The sequence below is a fragment of the Enoplosus armatus genome, chromosome 9 (genome assembly GCF_043641665.1).
Source record: "Enoplosus armatus isolate fEnoArm2 chromosome 9, fEnoArm2.hap1, whole genome shotgun sequence".
NCBI classification, from domain to species: Eukaryota; Metazoa; Chordata; class Actinopteri; order Centrarchiformes; family Enoplosidae; genus Enoplosus; species Enoplosus armatus.
The window spans coordinates 15450731-15475597 of record NC_092188.1 but is presented as its reverse complement, the minus strand read 5'-3'; the positions used below and the strand labels follow the sequence as shown (position 1 = coordinate 15475597).

The window sequence follows — 24867 nt, the reverse complement described above, 5'->3', positions numbered from 1 at the left end:
CGCAGCGTGGCCACAGCAGCAGCATATACCAAAAACACAGCAGAGGAGAAACACTTGCCTCACACATGCACACATACTCACTTGGAGTATTTTGCGCACACACTCCCTTTGCTTTGCTGACACTCACATGCACATTCCCACACACACACACATGCACGCAGTCGCCTCCCTACTTAGCCACATGCACACACACTCTTGTATACGTACAGCCTCTCTCTGGCTTCCACACATACTTTCTCACTCTACAGTCTCGTTGGTGCACTCATTTTGGCTGCTCAAGGACTGCGCTGCATATACACTGTGTGTGTGTGTGTGTGAGAGAGAGTTTGGGAAGGATGTTGTGATGTAGTTGCTCTTCCGCTGCTCCAGAAGAAGGCCTTCAGAAGCCAGACTGAACGACACACAGCTGACTGACTTCGAAACCGATTCACTGCATCATTTTTTTTTCTCTCCAACCCGCTCCTGCAACATCATTTTCTCTTCATGGTCCGACTCCCATCCTGCCTCTTTTCACATCACAGCTTTTTTTTGTTCCTGACTTTTTCTTTTTTCGCTCCACCTTTCCCTTCAGGTCTCTGTCACTTTATGTCTCTGTCTGACATCAGACACCTGCTTCGACCTGGTTAAGTCCTGCAGGCTCAGAGCATTGTGGAAAAGCTTTGGAGGATGTGAGGCTCAGCTTCTCCCTGGGGTTTCTCCGCTTTCTCTCTTCATCCCGCTCTCTTTATATCTTCTTTCTTCTTGCAATTCATATTTTCTTTTAAATTCTTTCTTTTTTTCATCATTCTGCTCTTATTCAACTCATCCTTTAGTCTCTTCCTGTCTCGTCTCCCTCTGTCTTTATCCTTCTTTTCCTGTCTTGCTCTCCTTTTTCCCTCCTGCGTCGGTCACCCTCATCCACCTCTCCCTCACTATGCTCCATTTCTCTACGTCCCTCTTTGCCCTACATTTTCATCTCTTTCTTCTCTGATGCTAGTTTCTTTTTTGTCTTTCTGCCATCCATCCTGCAGTCTTCTTTGGACATCATTGTGGATTAACAGAACAAAACTACTGCCCTTCTTTGAAAATGGTACTTTGATGTGATTATATGAAGTCTTACATTGCCAGCAAGGGATATCAGTGTTTTGTAACCTGGATGCTTGACATACACTGCCAAACCCTGTGACTTGAGATTTATGGCTGCAGGGAAGCCACCGTCTTTGAATTTCAAGGATTGATTAATTGGATCAGCAGCTCTGCACTGAAGACCTGAATTTGATATTTTGTGAGGATTTATTGGACTGCGGAGTGGCCTAATGGGTAGAGACATCGTTCCCCAACCACAGAAGCCATGCTCAAATGTCTGTTTTGGGAAGTCTCCACCCCACTGAAGTATCCTCGTCCTCGAGCAACTCACCGCTCTGTCTCCCTGATGTGAAGGAGCAAAAACTGAACTTTCTTACACATATCACATTGCACAATGGGAAAGGTATTTCGCAGGGTTAAAGGTCATGGCATGTATTGGAGGGATTGATTACTAAGACCTGGACCCCAAGCCACTTCCTCAAGTCCTGAAGTAATCTGATGTTTCAACAAGCTTTTGCAGAGTGACTTGCAGTCTTGTGATCAGTAGCTTGGCTTAGGTTACTGTACCAGATACTGTACTTCCACTTTGTATTGACTTTCAGCTGTTTTAGCTTTAGATTTTTTGTTGTTGCAGAAGACGGTCTGACTTCCAGATTAACTTTGATTCAGGCAGATTCTGCATGCTGGGCCACTGTAGATGTGAGCAGTTGAGTCAGACCCTTTATCTCGGTGTTATTTAAAGGTGAAAACATTTGGAGCATCTCTATCACTTGGACCCTGATGATAGATGCCAAGTGTAGTGGCTGCTAAAGCATAGACAATCACAGACTGGTATATTCTCTACCTCCTGTGGGGATACTCGCTGTGTCATCAGATTTTACAGTACAAAGGATATTTGACATCTTCTGTTTCCTCTTAGTGGGCTCTTTCCTGGAGTTACTTACAACCCTGGGACACTGGCTCTGATTGATTTTTTTCAATTGCATTTCCTCTGGCTATCTTGTGAAGTGGCTAAAAGTTGCACAATGGATATTATCACCCCTGGAATCAATGACAGCCCACTTACCAGCACAGCAGGTCATGGTTTCTAACTTTTTGGGGGACATTTTAGGATATCTCCATTTGCTTTTCCTTGGCTTATTAAAATTTACATACCAGGAGTTTTTCAAAGTTGTAAGAAGCCAGGTTAAGGTCCGAGCCTAGTCCTCGGCTCTATGCTGTTTTCGGTTCCAGCTGTTTTGTCTGGGCCCTCTGGCCAGACCTTGAACAGCCCCCCCTACAAAACGAATGGAGAACAGCGGCTGCATCCCTCTCTGCTGGAGCAAGGGGGCCTGCATCTACGCACAGCACCCCCTACCAAGTATGTACTAATAAGTGTATCAATAGAAACACCAAATACAAACTGAATGCAATTGTGTGTACTAACAAATCACAGTGTGTAGTTGGATATGTTCTTGTTTACTGTCAGCGCTCAATTTAACTAAATCCTTGTGATTCACAACTAAGTAGTATTAGATTCATGTCATTGTTTATCAAATATAAAATATTCCTTTTAGACAGCGGACCTTTCTCTACCTTGGTATTTACATCATTATTTGTGTGAAATATATAAGTCAAGTCATCCTCATGAATTCCTATCTCTCACTCTGCTTGGAAGCTTCTTATTCTGCTAAACATTCAGTATTTTGTCAGGCTGGTTGGATTTAATTTACCTGAGCCGAGATGTTTTCTGCTTCGTAAAGTCTGAAGTGGCAAAACTGATAAATGTATTTCATATCACCCTGGGCTTTGGGAGAGGTTTGGATTGTAACATTATCACAGTGCGTTACAAGACATTTTTTGGCATATTTATGACAGACTGCAAAATGAAAAAAAAGTCACCAAAGGCAGAGAGAAGTGCCACATGACCAGCTGTCAGTCACAAGAATAAACTGTGTTTTGATTTTCCCAGCAGGTCTATGCAGTGATGCAGAAATAACGGGTAACTAAATAAAGTCCATGTAGCTTCATGTTTGCAAGCGAGAAGATGAAACACACTGAACTGAACTGCAAAAATGTGTCTTTTTTTTTTTTTTGCTTTCGTTCAAGCCTTTGTCTGAAAAACCAACTGAACTACGGTTGTGAATTGTTATCAGTCTATTTGCCATTTGGGTTACAGTTGTACTGAGCTGTAATTAGGTTGGTGAATAAGAGCGTGTGGGGAGATGGTGGTTATAAGTTACCCGGCTAGCTTTGATGTCACTGGAACAGCTCACACATGCACTCTCACTCTTAGTGCTGGTCCCGTGGTTCATTTCTTTTTTTAGTCGGCACACTAGAGAAAAACATTGTATTTATATGGAAGTGACATTTAGACCAATATTGAAAGTCACATATTTATGTATATAAATATACAACCAATGTTTAGATTCTCTGTCCCCTGGTATAGATAATGCGCATCCTTGGCAGAAGACGGAAGAGAGAGCGCAGTAGTGTTGGGGAGAGGGAGGCAGCGGAAATTGTTTGAGGATGAGAGAAAGATGAGAGGAAGGAAGAGAGGTGGTTCAATAGGACAGGAGGATCAAATGGAGATGTGAAGGCAGGAACTAAAAGGCCTCTGAGCATGTGAGATGAGCGACAGGAGGAGATTAAGAGAGGGGGAGAAGAGATGCAGATGAAGAGGGAAAGGATGGAGAGAGAAGGATATAGGAGATTTGGCATGTGAGGAGCGAAAGGGGAAGGAAAAGACGAAGGCTTTGGAAAGAAAGACATAAAGACAGGGATAAAAGTGAAGAATGAGCAACTGAGGAAAAGAGGAAGAGAAAGGGATGGCAGAGAAAACAGAGAGGCCCAGGCTCCCTCAGGATTGTGCTAACCCCAGTAACCCAGATACCAGTTAGACGAGGAGATAAACCGTCCTTCTGCTGCAGCTACGGGACAGAGCTCAACTCCAGCCTACTGTGGTTTAACAGGCTGACTGTCGTTCACTGGAGCCCCACTGAGAGAGGGGGTGGTGGGCCTGGCAGCCGCCTGCTCCCCTCCTGGCTGCCTGCATGGCCTAGTTGATTTGATTCATCTTCTTTTCCCTATTTGAGTGTGTGAGGGTATGCTTGTGGGGATTTAGTGCGGTTATGTTGAGTAGAAATTGGTGCAGTGAGAAATGGTTCCATTTGTCCTGTGCTGTGTAGTGCATCTATTTTAAAACAGTAATTTATGTACTGTAAGATCCATATTTTGTAGCGCCCCAAATCTGATTTTGCAAGACACAGAGTCAGGCAAGGAGAGCCTTCTGTGATATAATGGCTTTTTTTGTATATTAATTGTTTGTTTTGATGGCAGAATGCTGTTTTAGCAGCCAACTTCAATGTCCCAGGTGTCAGATCTTTCCATGCTGGATAATATAAAAAACTGAAAAGTATCTGATGGCAGAAACCCTTGATCTGTAACACAAAATGATGCTTTGGTAAATGGCTTTATGTCCACCATGTCAGTGACATCTATTCATAACATTTCAGATACTTTGCTGACAAACAGACAAAACATCACCTCATTCCAATTCTTCTCCTTCAGTGATTAAGTCATTTATCACAAGTATTTTCTTCAGCCTAACCTGTAGTACATTACATGGATTAAGTCATATACTGGTAGCTTCACTATTTAGGGGCTATGTTAACACTAACCTCTTTTGATAAATGCTTCTGAAAAACAGGTAAACATACTCTCTTTCCTAATTATGTGTGATGTAACCATATTTACAGCATAAAGTAGTTGTATGCATGCACCAAGGCAAATGTAGGTATGCCTACTTCTCTAATAGGATTTCATCAAGCTGTATGTATTATTTAGGTTAAGGTTACGTGTGTTTGTGAATTTGTGTCACTATTGTGTTTTGTGCCAATGTATGCAGTGGTGTGTTACAACATATGAGTGCTTTACATCTAATCTGATTACTGACTGAGGGAGCAGCAGCAGCAGATGGCTGACTGTGGTTTGTGACTCTATAGCTCCTCTGGTGCAACTGCTTCTATTTAAAAAATGAGTTGCAGTCAAAATAATGCCCCCAATACATTTTTTAGCGTGCCCCTCTGAGACAAGGCATGAAGGCTGGATATAAACTAAGAGAGTAGCTGTTATAACAACTGAAAGTACGTTGTGCAACTGTATCAGGGTTTTCCACAGGGCATGTTTTGATATAAATTTATCATGAGCCCCCAGTAGTACAGGAAATACTGGTGTACTGCATTTCAAAAAAAATATGCTGTGACATTTGTTTTTGAGGCAATATAATTTTCTGTATAGAGTATGTGGTAAATTTTTCAGTTACACTATTTACAAACAACAATATATTGTCTGATGCCATGCCGAAACCCTGAATCTGCTCTCTCATAGTAAACTGAAATGACATGACAACACAGCAAAGACGTGATACTGCATTAACAGGACGTGGCCAGTATGAGGGTTTCTGAGATTGGTAGTCGGTTTGTGTATAATATGAAAGGTTTTGCTTTGCACTGTATTATATTGAAATGGTAAATTGATCAAAAAAGTAATCTATGTATGTTGTTTCTTTGCATAGTTATTAGAAAAACAACATAGCTTTATCCAGGTAAACTCACATAGGGCCAGAAGTTTATTTTTTACATTTTAGGAGTGCAGAGGGAAGTATGGTTTATTGTAACTCTATAGCTAGTGCCAGCTTCTTTACTAAGATTGTTCAAAAACTAAAACAAATGCAAGGTATAATGTGTGTGTAGTTCAGAAAGATTTGGAATTTGAAGCATTCCCAGCAATCACAGAGTCAAGCTGTCTCTGCCTGTTTAGAGAGCTTGAAATCTCAGCAGCCATCGAAGTAACAGAGGAGTGACTATAAATGCTCGGACTGCAAAACCTCATTCAGATGCTTATTTTGTGCAAAGAGTTGTACCTTTTAATGTGCTCATCATGGTGATAGTTTTCATCAGATAGACAGAGTCGGTAGTTATTAGCAAGGCGGCTGTTATTGTTATGATGAGGTGATTTAGTGGTATTATAGCAGCAGCACACTCTTTAGGGATTGTAACGAGCCACCTAATAATCCAGTAGGATCATATCCACAGTGGTATCATTTTAATTGGATGATGATAGTAATACTGTGAGAGGGACATTTGTAATCTGATCCTCACTAATCTGTTGTATTAAAGCCTTTAGGGTCTGTTGAGTATGTGGCCTGTGAGTGTATAACGGCCTGTGACCATTATACACTTACCTCTATTCACATACAGTATGAGCTCACTTTTTAATAACAGTACACACAAATGCATACAGTAGACTTCATCTGCTGAACCAAAAAATGTCAACTTTCACTCTTTTCGGAATACTCCTTGTTGTTTTAGCTAATTTAGCTAACCAACTAATCTCAATTTTGCTGTTTCTTAAACTGCAGAAAGAAAATGCCAAATAATCTAATAGAAGCTATGATGATAGCGTAGGCAGCGTTTTCACTTCTTGTATGTTTCAGGGACTTCTTGCCATTAGTCACTGGAATGTGTGTACATGAAATGGCATTAAAAATGTACATTTCTATTAAAGATTTAATATTTTCTGTTTTCTAGCCCTTCACTTTTGAGCAAATCTCATTTCAGGCACTTTATACGCAAAAGATAAAAACAAGCCAACGTTTCAATAGAGCAATGATTTTTCTAAGATCTAGAAACCAAACAGCAGTTCTTCAAAAAAAAAATCTGATTTACACAAACCCTAACAATATATCCACAAATCATACATGTATCTTAATTGGAGATTAAGGAAATTTGCAAAAACAGATAATTGATTAATAGAAAAATAAAACAATAGTTACATAAAGGTTAATATACCATGAAAAGGTGTAATAATGTGATATGAATAAGAAAAAATAAAACCCAGTGCAATGCCCCTCCATAGACACAGGATGTAATAATGTGTATTGGACTTGTGCACAGGCCACACACACACACACACACACACACGCACACGCACACACACACACTATTGATACAGCAAGTTCTTAACAGAGAGTGCTGAGTCAAGTTATCAGATACATAATGTCCTCCTTCACACTTCTGTTGCAGTCATTGTGCGCATGCACTCTCTCAGGCATGGGTTTCACTTTCCATCTTTGAAGAGGCAACTGTAGGTCAAGCTGTTAAAAGTGCTGAAACAACTTTTCCCTGCATCAATCTCCATATTTCTGCCTCTCTGTTTCTTTCTTCCTCTTTTCATTAGTATGAAGTGATCTGACCGTGACCTGAACGCAACACGGGAAAATGCTGAATGTAGGGATGTGATGTTAACATACACTAGTCAATAAATCAGATTTGGTTTACGTGCGTCTCTTTTGTCACCACATGATGTCACCACCAGAATTCAGCTGAAACCAGTCACTGTACTGCGATGATGACTCGACAAAGCCTGTAGGGATATCCAGGAAGTGACAGTATGACACAGGAAGCAGCAGAGTGTGTGTCTCGCACAAGGATACAAGGATGTGTGAAGATGAACCGACAGTAGGGGTGAAGGTGGGGGTAAAGAAACGACCTTAATGGTAAATAGGTCAAAGAGAGAGTCAGAGACAAAAAGGAAAAATCTATGGAAGTGGCTGGTTTGTACTTGTGTTGTGAAGTATGTAACCTCATACTGTGCTATAGCAAGCTAAGAGTGGATTTAATTTGCTTCTCCTTTTCTGAATTAGACATCCGGTGATTCTGTAGGTTTTGCTGTAAGATCATCATTAAGAATATATCTGTAAGAATTCATCCTGCTTTTAGGCTACAACCCACCTACAGCCACTACTTTTCAAGCTGCTACCCAACTACAGCCACTACCTTTGAACAACAGTATGTCCAGAACAATTTGCTGATCCTCCCACAGCAGACCGCAGCATGTCACGCCAGATTTTAGAGTCCACCAGATTGGAAACTGCAGCCTAGCAGCCATGCAGCTGGTGAAGAACAGTAAAAATTTAATTCACAAAGACTCTGGTATGGCTTGGACCTCTTGGGCCACTTCCACTCTACGCTGCAGGTAGGACTGAATGACCAGTTTACTGACAGACTGGTTTACTGACTGGGTGATTTAGCGGTTGGCTGTCCAGTTTGACCAGTGTTTCCTGCTGGTTGAGATTTATTTATTTAAAGTCATCTGATTTATGTTGAGCCGTGAGTCCATTAGGTCCTTCTAAAAAGACCTTGTGTCAGTGTTTTGCTGGTTTATATTGACTCTTTACTTACTGACTGACTGCTTTACTGAAACACGAAACTCTTCCTTACCACAAGCTCAATCATTGGCATCGGCATAAACACAACCATGTATATTTCCCTACTCTCTTTCTAGTTATTTGTTGTGTCAGTGTTGTTGTGTTATCAGAGGTTTATTATCTCTTCTCCACCTGGATTTGTTCTGCATGTGTTCTCTTTCATGTCTTTATGATTATTAATGTAACCTGTTTTGTGTCATGACGAATGTATAGTGCAGTATGAGTGATGGACTGGTGGTGCCTGAGAGGTTGTTTGAGTGGGTGTTTTACTGTGTCAGCTATTCCTTCAGCAGTGTGTTGATGAGGGTTGGTGAAGCAAACTTCTTTACATGCGTTACCCTTTATTAACCCTCGTCTACTGTGTAATTCTCCTTTTCACAAAATCAGATCATTGAACGTATTTCCAGTGAGGGTACAACACATGTTGATTACAGATTATAGGTCAACTATGAAGTCGCATTTTGACCTCTGTCCTCTCTGTTTGTCCCGCTCTCTTTTTCAGAATATGACGCCCAGTTAGCCCCAGCGGGAGCATCTGAGTCAGGCATGGCGTCGTCTTCCTACTTGGAGCCCAACCACAATCACTCCTCGGCGGGGGGTTGTGGGGTTAAATCCCGGTCTGGGATGCCCGGTGGCACCAGTGTTGGTACCAGCAGCTCTGCCGGAGGCCTTGAGCGGCCCCCAGGCTCCATGGACCGGGTTCTGAAGATCTTCCATTACTTTGAGACAAACAGCGAACCATGTACCTGGGCTAGTAATATCCGGCATGGAGATGCTACAGATGTCAGGGTAAGACACACAAACATCTCTTACCTTTCTTAGCCCTACATCAGTATAATTTCACTGATTCTCACTTTTTTATTTTTCTTCATCCGTCCACTTGTCTCAACAGGGTGTTATCCAGAAGATAGCAGAGATCCACAAATTGCGCTGTGTGTCCTCTCTGGGCCTTCGTCTGACCCATCTGCACTCTGATCAACTCCATTGGTTACACCCTGATTTGGGCGTGTCTCACGTCAGGGAGAGATATGAGAAACAGCACCCCCAGGAGGAGTGGAGGTAGAATTACAATAAGATTGAATGTTGTACACTTACTGTGTGTTCCCACTCTCCCTTCACTTTTTCCTTAAAGTCCTTTCCTTGCTATCCCTAAAAGACCATCAGTACTCACTTGTGGTTGACGATGCCTCTGTCTGTAGTTTTGGAAGCTGCAGGCTGATACTTCTGCATTATCAAGTGTCACCCTGTGTTAATGTCAAACAGGAGGCCTATAACATAACATTACTTTATTCTCCTCAGAGGAGGACAAGAGGCTGATTATTACAACAAACATGTCGTCTTTACAAATGCCCTATTGGACTGCGCGGAAACAACACTTGTTTAAACTACAAACCTGCCAACCAAGACCATTTTATTATGGCTACCTTACAAGTTACAGCTACATAACATATGGTCCCAATGAAACCATTTTATACTGTCAATAAACCACAGACCAAGACCTGAAACATACTTATGTGAACTGCTTTGTACAAGCAGTAAAAAATATTACAACCAAGTACTTAATATTGAGTTGCTTCCTTTTACCACGGTTCCTGTTTTGATTTTCTTGAGATTTAAAATATATATCATATAATGTGCTTCCTCATTCATCCATATCTCCCAGTTGTGAATACAGAGTTAATAGCCAAAATGAATAAAAGGTTTAACTTAAATTAATTTGAAACTAAATTCAACTGGTGATTTCATTGCTCATGTACATGACTTGCATGTAATGAGTAGTTCTTGCTTTTGTTACCCATTATTAAACTATAATTTATAGAGCCTTATTCTTTCCATTTATTTGATGCAGTAGCCCAATATGCTATGAGGGATGATCTGCTCTGTCTGATGAAAGCATTTATCTCATTTATCTGTCTTATCTGAAAGCAGCTCTGTCCATTTTCAACCTACATTCAAACTGATCTACCGCTTAGCCATCTGCAGTTGATATAGTTAACAGCTCTCCTTACAGTTCAGTCCATTGTCCTGCAGTTGATGCATTATACCCAAAGTCATTACAATTGAAATGAATTCAAAATGAACGAGTTGTTCACACCGCTAACGTGCAGCCTAGCAGTTCTGCCAGTTGTTGCAGCTGCTCTGCCTCGGAGGGCAGCAGAGCTGCAAGCCCACAGGAGCTTCTGGTGCTGCCAAGCTATTGTTAGAACAGCAGAAGTAGCCCAGGGGATCAACTGACTCTATCTCACTGCTCTCCCGCTCCCTCGCGTGTTTCCTCTCATTCTGTCTCGTGCACTTGCAGTCGCTCTTTTTCACTTTGATCTTTTTCTCCATCTTTTTCATCTCTCACATCTGTGTTTTCTTTCTTTTCCCTCTCTCTTTTTTCTCTCAAACACGCATCAGTTTTTCTCTTCTCACACTCTTTTTGGTTCATTCATTATAGAACGAGGATGTTTTATTCATTTTGTCTTCTGCCTTGATTTCCTTTGTTACCTAACTATACAGGCCAGTAGCATCACAGCAACTCACTACTCTCCTGGCCCATTTCTCTCCGCTGTAGTTGCTGCAATATGTCAGTAATAAAATAGTATGTCATTATAAACAGTGATGGCCCATCTGGGTACTTCTGTGACACTGCTAACTGGCAAGTGCAACAGCAGATATCTCATTAGGCTTTATGGTATTACAAGGTTATCGCTCTCACTTCACAGTTCACTGTCAGCAAAATATGAAATCACGTTTTACCAGAACAGTAATATAGTGAGTTGAAAGGGCATCTTTCTCTTCAAGACTTGGTTTAAATCCACCCTGCTGAGGTGACTTTGAGCATGTCATAGAATCTACTGCTTCATGGGTGCTATCATGTAACATATACTTTAATCTCCCTGTGAAGGTAGAGCAAGAGAAATTAAGGTAATAGTGCAAGAAACTCCAGGCCACAGTATGTGCATGACCATGACTAGTTTCTAGCTCCATACAGCAAAAGTAGAACTGTGTCATAACTCAGAAAAACAACTTTTTTTTAAAGCCTTTTGGTCATATACAACATATATCTATAGATATTTTATCATTGTCTCTAAAATACACGTGGGGGTTTTCTAATTGGGAAATGTTGTGTGCTCTACCAAAATTGTAAATCGGCAAACTTTGGTGTCGCAGCAACAGGATTCTGTGGTATCCGCTTGCATAACCTGACACTGGCCAGTCAAATGCAAAGTATTTTAACTAGAAGTGGTTTAAATTCTCAATACATTTTCAAGGCATACTTTTTTGTATTTCAAAGCTAAATATGATGTGGTGAATTTTCTGTCACATTGTAATATTTTACAGTTTTGAGAAAGGTGTATCCAACTTTTTGAAAAATGTTTCAAAGTCACACTGTGTTCCAGTGAATAACACTCCATTACTTATATAAATGAGGCTCCAGGTTGTTCAAACCAAAACTTTATTTTTTACATAAAAAGCAGATTCATTTGGGAATATTGAGATTGCTGTGCCTTTCGTTCTCTAGTATACCTCGAACTGGGCCAGATTCGGGACTTTAAAATATACTGAGGTCTGTGTGCTGTCTGTGCGTCAGCTGTATGTATGAGTAAGCCTGCTCCTTCTGTCCCTATGCCTCAGCCAGGCATTGAATTTATATGCTACAGGTTATGTCATTCTCTGTGTGGGTGCAGGTGTGTGTACCAAATGTGTGGTTATTTAGCCAAATTGTTTCTGTCATTCTCAGGTATGAGTTGCGGATGCGGTACCTTCCTAAAGGTTACCTCAGCCATTTCTCTGAAGACAAACCCTCTCTCAACTACCTCTATCACCAGGTGAGGCAACACATTAGAATCACATCAAAAAGAGGAGATCTCCATGTGAAATAGTAGAAAATAAAATTAAAGAATTTGTTTGGAATTATATCTATAATTTTCTATACATAATCTCTGTCACTTCCTTTTTCTTGCTTTTACTTTTAACAATGCAGATATACCTTTAAACAGATGATTAAAAAGATTCCTAATCCTTTAACGTAAAGCTGATTTTATCTTCATAGCAGTGTTATTATAAAATGTTGTGCTGTCACACTGTTTTTTTCCAGGTCAAGAGTGACTACATGCAACATATAGCTGATCAGGTGGATCAGGATGTTGCTTTGAAACTGGGCTGTTTGGAAATTAGGTGAGAAGTCTGAACTAAACTATCTAGTGATGACCATTTAATACTGTGTCTACAAACTGTATCTTTTTCTCTTTGTGAATTATACAGGAGGTTCTTCAGAGAGATGCCAGGAAACGCCCTGGATAAGAAATCCAATTATGAACTATTAGAGTAAGATTGATTTTATTTGTAAACCATATTACCTCTAATTTAGATTGATTGTATTTTAATATGTTTCAACTATTCAAAGATAAATGTGATGCTGTTATTCTTAGGAAAGACGTTGGTTTGAGAAGGTTCTTCCCCAAAAGCCTGCTGGACTCCCTCAAGGTGAGGTTAGCTGTTCATATAGAAACAGATTTAGTGACTTTCATCTCCCTGACTAACAGGCCAGGGTCTCATTTATGTTCCATTGCCAGATTACAGAAGTGACAGTGGCAATTTCTTTAAAGGCCTAGTCCCACTTAGTCAGCTGGATGAGCTAATGGCTATTTGACTGAGCGACCGGCTGACTGGAAGGGAGACCAACTTGATGACTGAATGGATGTCTGGCTGAATGTCTGATAACCTGATTGTCTGGAATTAAGTTAAACCTCCTGTTGTCACTCGCAGTGTGCCTTGTCAGTTGTCTCTTGAGCGTGTCTTGGCTCTGAACCAACTCTTTCCCAGAAAGACTTAACCCTTGGAAATGTCCCCCACCTCACTATCAGGCGAAGACTCTTCGTAAGCAGATCCAGCAGACCTTTAAGCAGTTTGCTAACCTCAATGATGAGCAGAGCATCCACAAGTTCTTTGAGATACTCTCTCCCATCTACCGCTTCGACAAAGAGTGCTTCAAATGTGCTTTAGGGGTAGGACAACACTCAATTCATAAAAGCAAAAAATGTTGCATGTAAAGATGAATAGTGAAGTTCATTCATACATTTTCCATACCTGAAAATTCACATTAAGTCAGGGGAGTGGGAGGTTGATCCTATTTAAGATACAGGGTAGAAAACAGTAGTAGTAGAGTGGAGTGTCGTCTTTAATTTAAATGGCTTTAAATGGCATGTGTTTCACAGTCCAGTCTGTCCTAGAGGGCGTGCCAAAAGTAATGTCAAAAGTAGTGAAAACAGATGAGAGCATTAAAATGGTTTTATGCTATCAATATTACATTTTTACCAGAACTATGTTTAGTTAAAAGCAGATGATCTGATGAAATGTGACGTCTATTTTAATGCTGTATTCCTCCCACTGTCTTTCTCTCTCCCTCTCTAGTCTAGTTGGGTAATATCAGTAGAGTTAGCTATCGGACCAGAGGAAGGAATCAGCTACCTCACAGATAAGGGCTCAATGGTGAGTTTTGCACAAAGACAACTCATCTCACAAGGTCTAGTGTTGCCGATTCAGAATTCACTTTCTTTCAGATGTAGTCCATTCATGTATCTATTCCAACTAAGAGATGATCCAGTTCATTTTTTTTCATAAACTTTTATGAAGGCTTTCAACACTACTGCACACTGCATGTTTTTAATTGGAAGGCCAGAGTGGCAATCTACCATACTGCCCTCTACAGGTTTGTGTCTCCAGATGCCAGATGTTCTCTTTTCTCCTCACTTACCCAAGTTGAAATGAGTCTTGAAATGCCAGTGGCAAGGCAGTTTTTGTTGTTTTGTTGCAGTGACAACTCAAAATACAGGAAACAGCTGCTCACTCTTAACTCCACTTAAATTGAGGTGTTAAATTTCAACTTAATGAGGAAGATTTCAACAATTAATTTAATAAGTTGATGGTTGCATGAAAATGACTCAGAGCTTGTCCTGTTTGGCCTTCATAAACACATTAAAATTCACTCTTGATGACATTGTCTTTCTAGTGCTCAGTGTTGAAAGACTGATTACTGTGTTGTATTGTTGTATGTGAAAGTTGAAATACATGACTAACTGGTAAAATATGACTCAACCATCTTCATTCTTGCATGAATGATCTATAGTTCTTTGACAATATCATTCCCACTGAGCACTGAATAAAGGGCACCAACGTGTACTGTGCATTATACATGATTTTTGATATTTCTGTATATCTGTCTTTGTCTCTGCAGCCGACACACTTAGCTAACTTTAACCAGGTTCAGTCCATCCAGTACTCCGCTTTGGAAGAGAAGGACAGGAAAGGCATGCTGCAGCTCAATGTAGCAGGAGCTCCAGAGGTGAAAACGCACACACCAACCTTGCATACTATTCCTATGGCATTCCCTTTTGTAGGGAGGTTCTTTGTGAACCATTACTTTTTTTGGATGTTAGGTTTGGAGTAATGCCTCTTACTGTATTTGAATTTCGCCTCAAAATGTAAATAATTGTTAAACCATTGATTCACATGGAGTTGAGGCATTTTAAGCTGCAGCCCAGTGCCTATATTCTCATACACAATTCATGTATTTCAAAATGATAGTGAGCCAAAACATATGTATATGTATGTTTTATTGGCTCGTTATGAGGCACATCAGGTACATCACATTTTTAGCACTGTTGGCTTTCATCCAGTTGTTAATTAGAAAATGTACATTTTTATGTGTAACAAACATGAAATAGCTTCTGCTTGTTAAACATTGTATCTTAAGTTGTAGTAACACAACATCTGCAGGAAAAAAATCAGGAAATGATGTAGGGAAAGAGGGAAACAGCACGTGGGAGGGTGAAGGCGGGTGTTGCCATCTGCACTCGAGTGTCAGTGTGAGTGTGTCTGTCGAGAGCGGGTGTGTGTTTGCAGCAGGACGTACTAGTGGAAAAGCATGTGTGCATCAGTGCTAGAGTATCTGTGTAGGGATGTGTGTGTGTGTGTGGAAGACTGCATGTGTGTATATGTGCACTGGTAGAAGACATTATCCCAAATAAAGCTCTCATTGTGTCACTGTGAAGCAACTATCTGTCCCACTCTTACACTGTGTGTGTGTGTGTGTGTGTGTGTGTGTGTGTGTGTGTGTGTGTGTGTGCATAGCCCCTCACAGTCACCACGGCATCGCTGACTACAGCAGAAAACATGGCTGACTTGATTGACGGCTACTGTCGGCTCGTCTCCTCAGCTACTCACTCCTTTATTGTCAGAGTCCACAAAGGTAGAACGCTCAACTACTCTTGTATTTGTTCTGTGTTCTGTATAGCATTATGGCATTATAATGGTACATTTGTGTGCAGCTAAATGACGACTGGGATAATTTTTGTGTTGCTTAGACGGTAACAGTAACTTGAAGCAAAGAAAAAATGTACTTATACTTTAAATAGTACTCAGAGTTGAAATTGCTGTCAGCCATCTTTCAAACAGTAGTCAAGTCTAATCGTGGCTGATGAGCCTTTAAGCTCGTCACTTTGAATAACCAGCCAGTGTTTAGCTAGTCTTTTCTAAATATAATCATGGCCACAAAGAAATGGTTACAGTGATGTAGCTGTAACATGAGGCCAGTCTGTTCTGTGTCTAATTCATGTGTTCATGTCGTCTCTGCAGAGGGGGACAGAGCTCTGCCTTCCATCCCTAAGTAAGTCTACAGACTCCTTTTGTCTCATTAGTTGCTTTATCATGTAAAAACAAAGTGTCATTTTCCTGTGAGACAGAAAAGAGGTGTAGTCAAGGTTCTAGTGATCCAAAGAAAACATCATTCACATTCCTCCCTTTTACCAGCACTATCACTGTTTTGCACTTCAACACTTTTGAAAGGGAATTTACGCTGACAACTTTGTTCAGTCCACGGCTCGATTCCAGAGCAACATCTTGATCTTGATGATAAACGTTTAAGTCCTTGAATTGCCCATGTAATGAATATAATGTTCTTTGTAAGATATAGACACTTTTCTTTTGTGTTCTTTCTTTTATAATGTTCGGCATTGTAAAGCAGCACACTTGACAGGATGTGGAAGGAACCTCTTCATAGCTGCAAGTAAAGCTCATACACAATACATTGGTTTAAAAATGATTTTCTCTTCTTTGATCCAGAGTTTCAAATCATGAGCGGCGGATGGAAAAACGGATGGATGGAGTACGGACCAGAGCTGTCTGTGTCTCAGGTATAAATCCCTGTCTCGCTTTCTCCCCTGTTAATTTGTCTCTCTGTCTGCTGCTCTAAATGTCATGAATGATAGTGACTGCTAAGACTTAGATAAAGGCGTCATAGATATGTGTGCCTGCCCTGTTTACCCAATAAAGCCTCATCTGTGTGTGCAGTGAAGAGTCCTTGTCTCGCAAGATGTCCCCATGGAGAGCTTTAGTCCCCGTCACTCTGCCTTGACTGTCTGCTGACCTCTGACTAACTACTAGTTACACAGAATTGAAATTGAAATTATCTTGAATATAGTATTGAGTCATTACATAATATGTATGACCTTATTTGTTTATCTTATAACAGCAAAACTAACCCTTCTTTCCCTTTCTTTCCCACTCTGTGTGTGTTTCATGCTGCATGTGTCTTCTGCAGGTCACACTAGTGGCGATGGTAAACAGCGTTCTTTCTATTAACCGTCCTAAATTAGTAACTCAATGGGATTCCTGCTCTTTGTTTACCTTTTAGATACTGTATGTGTGTATAGTATCTCTCTCTGTGTCTGCCTGTTCCATGACTCAACTTGTTGTTCTTCAACTTGTTTCTATGGAAAGAACGAACCTTTCCATCCCTCCCCCTTCCTCTCCTCTGTGTGTGTGTCTCTCTCTCTTTCTCTCTCTCTCTCTCTATTGTACTCGTCTGTCTTACATTCTTCGTCTGTGTGAGCTGTTGTAGTACATGAAAAATTTTATTTTTGTGCATTTGTTTGGAATCGGGTATGGTGACGGTCTTTTGGAAAGGTACAGGATGGTGTGTTTCTGTTGCTGTTGGCATTTTTGTCTGTGAAGGTGTGTTCACAGAATTTCTTGAGTTGCATGCAGTGATTTTGTGTGTTTAATTGTTATATTGGTAGTAATTTGAATGCTGTCCAGGGGGCTCAGCTTGTTATATCAAAGTGGAGTTTTAGAAGTGAGCTTGTTGTCAACTCTTTTTCCTTTGTCTTTCTTTTGTGTGTCACAAAATTGAGGCTTAACATTTCTTTGCTCTTTTTTCCCTCCCCGTGCTCTGGCTCTTCAGAAACAGACGACTATGCTGAGATCATAGATGAGGAGGACACCTATACCATGCCTTCAAGTAAGTAGACACACGCAGACACACACACACACACACACATGTGATGTTAGATGATGTTTGTGTGTCTCTTTTTGTGTGCTTGGTTGGGTTGGGTTGGGTTGGGTGAGGAGACTCTTTAATTATTATTAAAATATTAAACTTTGATCTGATTTGTCTTGGTCTCATCTTGGAATATTTTTATGTCCCAAAAGTAGTTAGTAGGTCATCTTACTAAAGTACATTAAAGGTTTTTAGTGTTGCATTTGGAAATGTTTTACCTCATGGTTGTTGATATAAAGTGAAAATATCATCCACTAACCACGTGCCATGATCAATAGTATATTATTTAATGAACTGATGGGCATTTGTCAACTGGACGTGTAGAACCCAGAAAACCAGATGAACATTATTGTATCTGTTATATTGATAAAAGAATGGCTTGCAAAATAATGACTGAGGTTTGAATGAATCTACATTTTCCTTGGTAACATGTTCCAATCTTGTATAAAAGGGGAAGCCACTTGAACCGCATACTGTCTGTATATTAATAGGCCTGCAATCTATATTTGTTTCAGTGAGTTGTCACAAGATTTAATGAGGATCAGAGCTTCCTCAGACTGCTTTGACACATTTTACCTCGCCACAATGTTTATGTTACAGTAAACATTTTTCAAATGGCTCTATGTCCTGCTAATCACTGTTATGATGATAAGTGTTCATCTTAACAAGTACATCATGTACAGGTTTATCTGGCCTGTAGGATGTCTCTGCATTATTACCTGAAAGATTTGATTAAATATGAGAGTAAACATGTAGAGGGCCTGCTGTGCTGCTGTTGCTGCTGACTAGCACCTGTTCATCAAGTTTAGGACTGTTACATGCTACATAGGCAACATTTAGAGGCAGCGGAGATGGGTGATAACGTGTGATGGGAAATGGAGCTTGGATGTTGAGTGAAAGCTTTTTACTGACTGAGTTACCCATTTAAAACTGCCTCAAAATGTTGTTGGGGTATCATAAGCACATGTTGTTCCATGCAATCAACATGGCTTTGACCATTCATAAATGATAGCTTTCCCCATAGTCCTGTGGGCAAGTTGTAAACACACAAACACATACAGAGAGATCAAGCAAGTCAAACAGCATACAGAGACAGCTAGACGTCCACACTGTACAGTCAGTGACCAAAAAGAAAAATCATTACTCTATCCATGCTATTTTCTAGTCTGTTAAACATGTTGCATGACTTTCTCAGATATGTAAATGATGGATTTAGTTAGAAGTTATCCAGTCAGATCAATACACGAACATACATAAGCCAACCAAGGTCACGTGTAGCTGCTCATGTCTAGAGTGAACAGTTTCAGTGTTTCAGTGTCTCTTTTGGTTTTGTTAAACAGCAGGTGTCCAAGCAATAAAAGGGTCCATTTGGTGTATAAGTTGTGTTTGCCTTATAAAACACACCTTTCTATGAATTGTTCAAGCTAGCTAGTGGTGACCAGTGTGTGCTTGTTTCTCTCTTTTGCTCGATTAACCTTCTGCAGACAAAACACAACAAAAGGCTTTGGTGACACCTATATTGTCTATTGTCTTTAACACACAGTAGCTCTAACTTGGCTGCATCACTGTCACACCTACAGTCATGGCAATTAAAGTAATATTATCATATATATATATATAATAAAGACTGCAGTAACTATTTATGAATCTCTGTACTCACAGCTAGTTATTTCTGTCTCCTATCACTAACCCATTTTCCCAGAATACTATGGACTAGATCAAGGTAATGATTGGAACGTACCATAAGTCTGGTTGTATTGTGATGGCACTTTGATTTGGTGGTTGTTGTGGCCCTTATTTTATGTTTGCTTGCAACTGTAAGATAAAATTTCCAGATTTATTTCTGTATCTGCACCCTGTTGATTTGACCCCCCCTCTGATGATGTTTGATGGACTGCCAGTTTTGGGGCTGAATTGATGATATCTTCAGAGCTGAGTCTCATTTGTTGGACAGTGATCTTGTATTTTGTGTATTTTAATATTCCGTTAAATGACTGTACAGATCAATCATACCATTGACTTGCAGAGTAATGCAAGCTGTTTAACCATGATTTACTTCTCAGGGTAACACCTACAACAGTTCAGAAAGTTTTTTATACATCATGTTGACTCAGAGCATGCTCCTATCTACACCTTTGGCCTGAAGGAGGAAGTGCAGTGAGAGCTAAGGGTTTAAATAGATGCAGTTACAGTTACATACAATTTATATATACTGTTACATTTAAAACCCAAACCACTAACAAACAGGGCAGTCCCACTCCATTGTTTAACCATAATGATTGGCTTTTTTAAGATCAGGTTACATGGGTGACATTTAGAGGCAGAGCACACAGGCATTAATTATGACCAACTGTATATTTTGGTTACTGTATGTTGCAACCTCATTTAGTCCCATTCCCACTACAGGCATTTTATAATGATTGTTTCTAAAGGTCGCACATGTGCTGGACATGTCATAACAGTATAAAAGAGAAGTCAGATTTGTCAAATCCTGTGAACTTATGGCGCCATGTATGTGATATTCATTTGCTGATTACATGGACAAAGTCAGGTCAACAGTGCCATGCCTATCAGGCAAAGCAAATCCACCAGCCTCTCAACAGCCAACATTTCACAGACTTTTGATTCCTATTTTCTTAAAACTAAATATGAAAATGGTGCATTTTTACTAGCCTTGTTTAACAATTGAAAATTGACTGAGATACAAATTCCTTTTGGACCAAGCAAATGTAACACTGGTCCTATATCAGCCTGTGAGCTTTGAATTCCTGCCAATTATGTCTCACTATTATATGATCCACCTGACTTTATCCATATTACATTTGATTTAATGTGGAAATTCATGTTCATACCTACATACATAGTGTTACTGGCTGTTGTCTGTCTGTGTTACATGGCATGTCTGGCTGTGGTTTGCTGATGCTGTTGTTGCATGCTGTTGACATTGAGCTATGCTGATTACTGTAAAACTAAGCTTGTCAGAGTAGGAAGGTGGATAATTACATTTGAATACTTTATTCTGTTTCAACTAACCCCTTGATTTGAGTTTGTTCTACAGCGTGTGGTCGGGTCTGAAATGTTTTCAGAGCTGCGACTCCTTTAAATAGTAATAATAGTGTCAAATTTATATACATTTGCTGAAAGATTTGTTTCAAAACTTGATAATCCAGAGAATCTGTTGTACATTTTCTGCGATTAAAGGGAAATTTAAACGAACCCCACACACTGTAAAGCGCTCTGACAAGCTTGGTAAATACAAGGCCTAACTACAAAGAAGTGCATGTGTGGGCACTGATGTGTGTGTATCTGAAGGTCTACTCTGTTTTCTTTTGTGCGTCTGTATCTGTGTGTGTTCATGTCTATGTATATTGTGTATCTAGCTCGGGACTATGAGATTCAGCGGGATCGTATTGAGTTGGGACGCTGCATAGGTGAGGGTCAGTTTGGAGACGTCCACCAAGGAGTCTACATCAGCCCGGTATGTAGTCTCTTTCTCACACACAGGAGCTTTTAATATCTGTAGCTGTTGATTTATAGTAGCTTTGGATCTGAATAATCTGATTAATAATGCTACTGTCTATTGAGTTATGAGCAGACAGTGAATATGCTGAATGTAGATGCTTGTAATGCTGATTATGTTGTTTGCTTGGATCTGTTTCTCGCAGGAGAACCCAGCCCTGTCTGTGGCAGTGAAGACGTGTAAGAACTCAACGTCAGACAGCGTCAGGGAAAAGTTTCTCCAAGAAGCATGTAAGTTCCTCGTGTGTGTGTGTTTCTCAAATATTACCTGCCAACATTTATTCACTCAAGAATAGCCCTTTTAGTACAGAAAGAATTGCAAGCTGTTTGTGAACTGACCTTTCCCCCTCTTCTTTCCCTGCAGTGACTATGCGTCAGTTTGACCACCCCCACATTGTGAAGCTGATGGGAGTCATCACTGAGAATCCAGTCTGGATCATCATGGAGCTCTGCACACTTGGAGAGGTAGGACACTGACAGCAATTTGTAGGGTGTACATTATCTGTTAGTTTACATGGGTGTGTGCATGTGTTAAAAGGCTTATTAAAGTCATCATAGAAACTACATACATACATTGCAGTTACTTTGGTTTGAAATATGATTTGTATAACATCTGTATTGGTTGGTGATATTGGTTTTCTTAATGGCACATCTCAATTCAGGATGCATCACTCCACATACGTGTATGTAGGCAGCAGAACGATAGATAGCTGGCCATCAACTGCCTAACTTAAATATACCTGCATGCTCTACGTCACACATTCTTTCGTTGACAAGAAGGAAGAAGCTCCCATCTTCTGTTGGCAATGGCACAGCTTGTTTTGTAGAACTATTTAAGTAACTATAGTTATTGTCACACTCAATTTCTCCCTCTATTTCTCTTTGTCTCACTCATTATATCTCGGTCTATTTCCTCTGCTTTTTCTGATTCCTCTCACCATTTATCTGTATTCTGTTTTTCACGGTCAAAATTGTTGCTCTCTCTCCCTCTCTCATATCCTTTTGTCTGTGTTTTTTCTCTTCGTTCTCCATAGTTACGGTCATTTCTCCAGGTGAGGAAGTACAGTCTAGACTTGGCCAGTCTCATCTTGTACTCATACCAGCTCAGCACGGCACTGGCATATCTGGAGAGCAAGCGCTTTGTGCACAGGTATGCACTAGGGTCTATTTTAAAATAGAAATAAAAGTTAATATTCCACTACAAAACGAATAGTTGTGCTAAGTGGCTAGAGCAAAATAATGTACATATGAAATAGTGGATCCATTTACCAAATAATTATTGCTTCCAGGTTATTATGATAATGATCCAAGGCAGTCGGATGTGAAAGATTATTACTTTATGGCAAATAAACGTTGTCTGTAAACCACAGGCCAGTGTTGCCACCTACTGGAAGCCTTATAATAAAATAATGTATGTCCTGCTAAAAAAAAACTGGGACATATTGGGATATGGAAAAAAAATATTTTCGCCAAGTCCTAGCATGTGGATGCCCAAAACTGATCCAGTGGGTTGAATGAGGGATGCTAAACATCTTATCATGCTGTTTTTCCAGAAGCTACATGAAAGAAGTAAATTATTACTTCATGTGTCTAGTCAAAGTAGATTAACAGAATAAATGTTAATAATAAGTGTCTCGGACTTCCTCTCATTTTGGTTTTGTCCTCCTCAGGGACATCGCAGCACGGAACGTGTTGGTGTCTACAGTCGACTGTGTAAAGCTGGGGGACTTTGGTTTGTCACGATACATGGAAGATAGCTCTTATTACAAAGGTAAATATAACACACAGCGTTCCCATAAATGCACACTTCATCGTCTCCTTTTAACTTTCTTTGGTCTGTCATAACACCTGGAGGAAAGTACCATTATTTCTCATAGGACTGACATGAACTGAGTGTAACACGGTTCTCCTGATCCCTGTTTTTCAGCATCTAAAGGTAAACTGCCTATTAAATGGATGGCTCCAGAATCCATCAACTTCAGACGATTCACCACAGCCAGTGATGTGTGGATGTTTGGTAAGTTTAAGTCTGTGTTGTTGTTTTCTTCCTTTCTTCTTTTCTGTGTCAGTTTTATCCTGATGTTTTGAGCTGTAGCAGCAGGTTTTTAAGTTTTAGTTTGAAGTCTGCTTCTGTTTTACTCTTTACTCTCTGCCTTTGCAGCAATTAAGGTGGCTGTCTCAGTGATTGACTTTTTATGTTTTTCTGTCTTTCCATAGGAGTCTGTATGTGGGAGATCCTCATGTTCGGTATCAAGCCTTTCCAGGGTGTGAAGAACAACGACGTCATCGGCAGGATAGAGAACGGCGAGCGGCTGGCCATGCCCCCTCAGTGCCCTCCTACTCTCTACAGCTTGATGACAAAGTGTTGGTCGTATGATCCCAGCAAGAGGCCACGCTTCACTGAACTCAAAACACAACTGAGGTACTTCATGGAGTGTGGTTTGAAAGTGTGTGCGAGTCTGTTTGTGTGTCCCTGTAAGTGTGAGCAATTGGGGGTTCAGTGTCTTGCTCAAGGACACTTTGACAAGCGGACAGGAGGAGCCGCTCTGTGGCTATTTGCAATAGGCATTTTTTGTCCCTCATTGTGGGCCTTGTGTAATGCATTATAGTGAAATAAGCTCAAAAAATGATATGACTTCCAGTGGCACATTTATTACATAACGTATATATAAAGTTTACACATTTAATGTTTTTACCTCGACAGGTTCTCAATAAATCACCCATTACACAGCCCATTTTGATTTCCACATGACAATGATACTAGGCTCAGTTGTTGCTCAGTTGTTTATTTAATTTTATTAAATGTCGTTTAACAGTAAGGTTGTGATATTTGATCAAAGTGAATCCCACTGCATGTTATTCTTTGCTATTTTCCCAGTAGTAGTTGTGTGTGCCACAGTAAATTATATTTTCCAGTAGTGTTTCCTTACACCTTCCCAACAGCAGGTGTCAGTGTCTGCATTAATCATGGTGATATACTGTAACAAGTTGAAGGGGGCAGGCCAAGAGCTACAGCAAATAGTATACATTCAAAAATTAAGCAACATACTTTTTCGTCTTTGGCTGTTGGTTAAACATCAGAACAGAATGAACCATTAAAGGCGGATGGATCAGACAAGCAGATGAAATTTCTGTCGACAGACAAATAGAGACAGTTGAGGTCACATTTACACGCCTTCTTATTTTCACTGAGATAGCAGAATGGATCGTTTCAATGTCTTGACAGGAAGGTGCTTTTTGTCTGCTCTGATTTAATCCAATTTAAAATACTATTTTACATTTTTGATAACGGACGTGGACGCAGCGGGGAAATAATTTCCTGTGCAAAAGCCATGTGTGATGAGAGGATACCAATTATATGGCCAACAATGTATATTTTCAACACAGTGTTTTAATATCCCAAACATGCTGTGGATTTTTGACTATGACTACAGTTACGATTTGTAAAGTATTAAATGAAACTCCCACCTTGTCTCCGTCAGTGACATACAGTGCAGCTTTTTGCTCTGTTCCATCACACTGGAACTAGATTTTGATCACTTTCAACTTTAAGGGTGTTTGGCGTAGTTTACATCCATATTGGCGAATAATATAGAAATCCTAACACATTTTTACCCTTGTAGAGTATGTATACACAGGACGACACCCGTAAACCCTTAAATGTAACCTGAAACTGTGCACTTTAACCTGATAGTGATTGTTTCTCTTC

At 40.1% G+C, this 24867-nt stretch overlaps 1 protein-coding gene across 3 annotated transcripts in view; it reads left to right on the top strand.

The window, feature by feature from the left end:
* The first annotated feature begins 2352 nt into the window (after positions 1-2352).
* Positions 2353-24867, top strand: part of LOC139289703 (focal adhesion kinase 1-like) — a 44476-nt gene continuing 21961 nt past the window's right edge. For all 3 annotated transcript variants that reach the window (XM_070911320.1, XM_070911319.1, XM_070911318.1), the window contains exons 1-23: positions 2353-2425; positions 8817-9103; positions 9207-9373; positions 12042-12129; positions 12399-12478; positions 12566-12628; positions 12733-12787; positions 13168-13308; positions 13715-13792; positions 14538-14645; positions 15434-15551; positions 15938-15968; positions 16424-16494; positions 16902-16919; positions 17544-17600; positions 19342-19362; positions 21020-21117; positions 21305-21389; positions 21523-21623; positions 22193-22308; positions 22829-22929; positions 23086-23175; positions 23376-23580. In XM_070911320.1, coding sequence (XP_070767421.1) covers positions 2353-2425; positions 8817-9103; positions 9207-9373; positions 12042-12129; positions 12399-12478; positions 12566-12628; positions 12733-12787; positions 13168-13308; positions 13715-13792; positions 14538-14645; positions 15434-15551; positions 15938-15968; positions 16424-16494; positions 16902-16919; positions 17544-17600; positions 19342-19362; positions 21020-21117; positions 21305-21389; positions 21523-21623; positions 22193-22308; positions 22829-22929; positions 23086-23175; positions 23376-23580 — 2252 coding nt within the window. The remainder of the gene's footprint in view (positions 2426-8816; positions 9104-9206; positions 9374-12041; positions 12130-12398; positions 12479-12565; positions 12629-12732; positions 12788-13167; positions 13309-13714; positions 13793-14537; positions 14646-15433; positions 15552-15937; positions 15969-16423; positions 16495-16901; positions 16920-17543; positions 17601-19341; positions 19363-21019; positions 21118-21304; positions 21390-21522; positions 21624-22192; positions 22309-22828; positions 22930-23085; positions 23176-23375; positions 23581-24867) is intronic.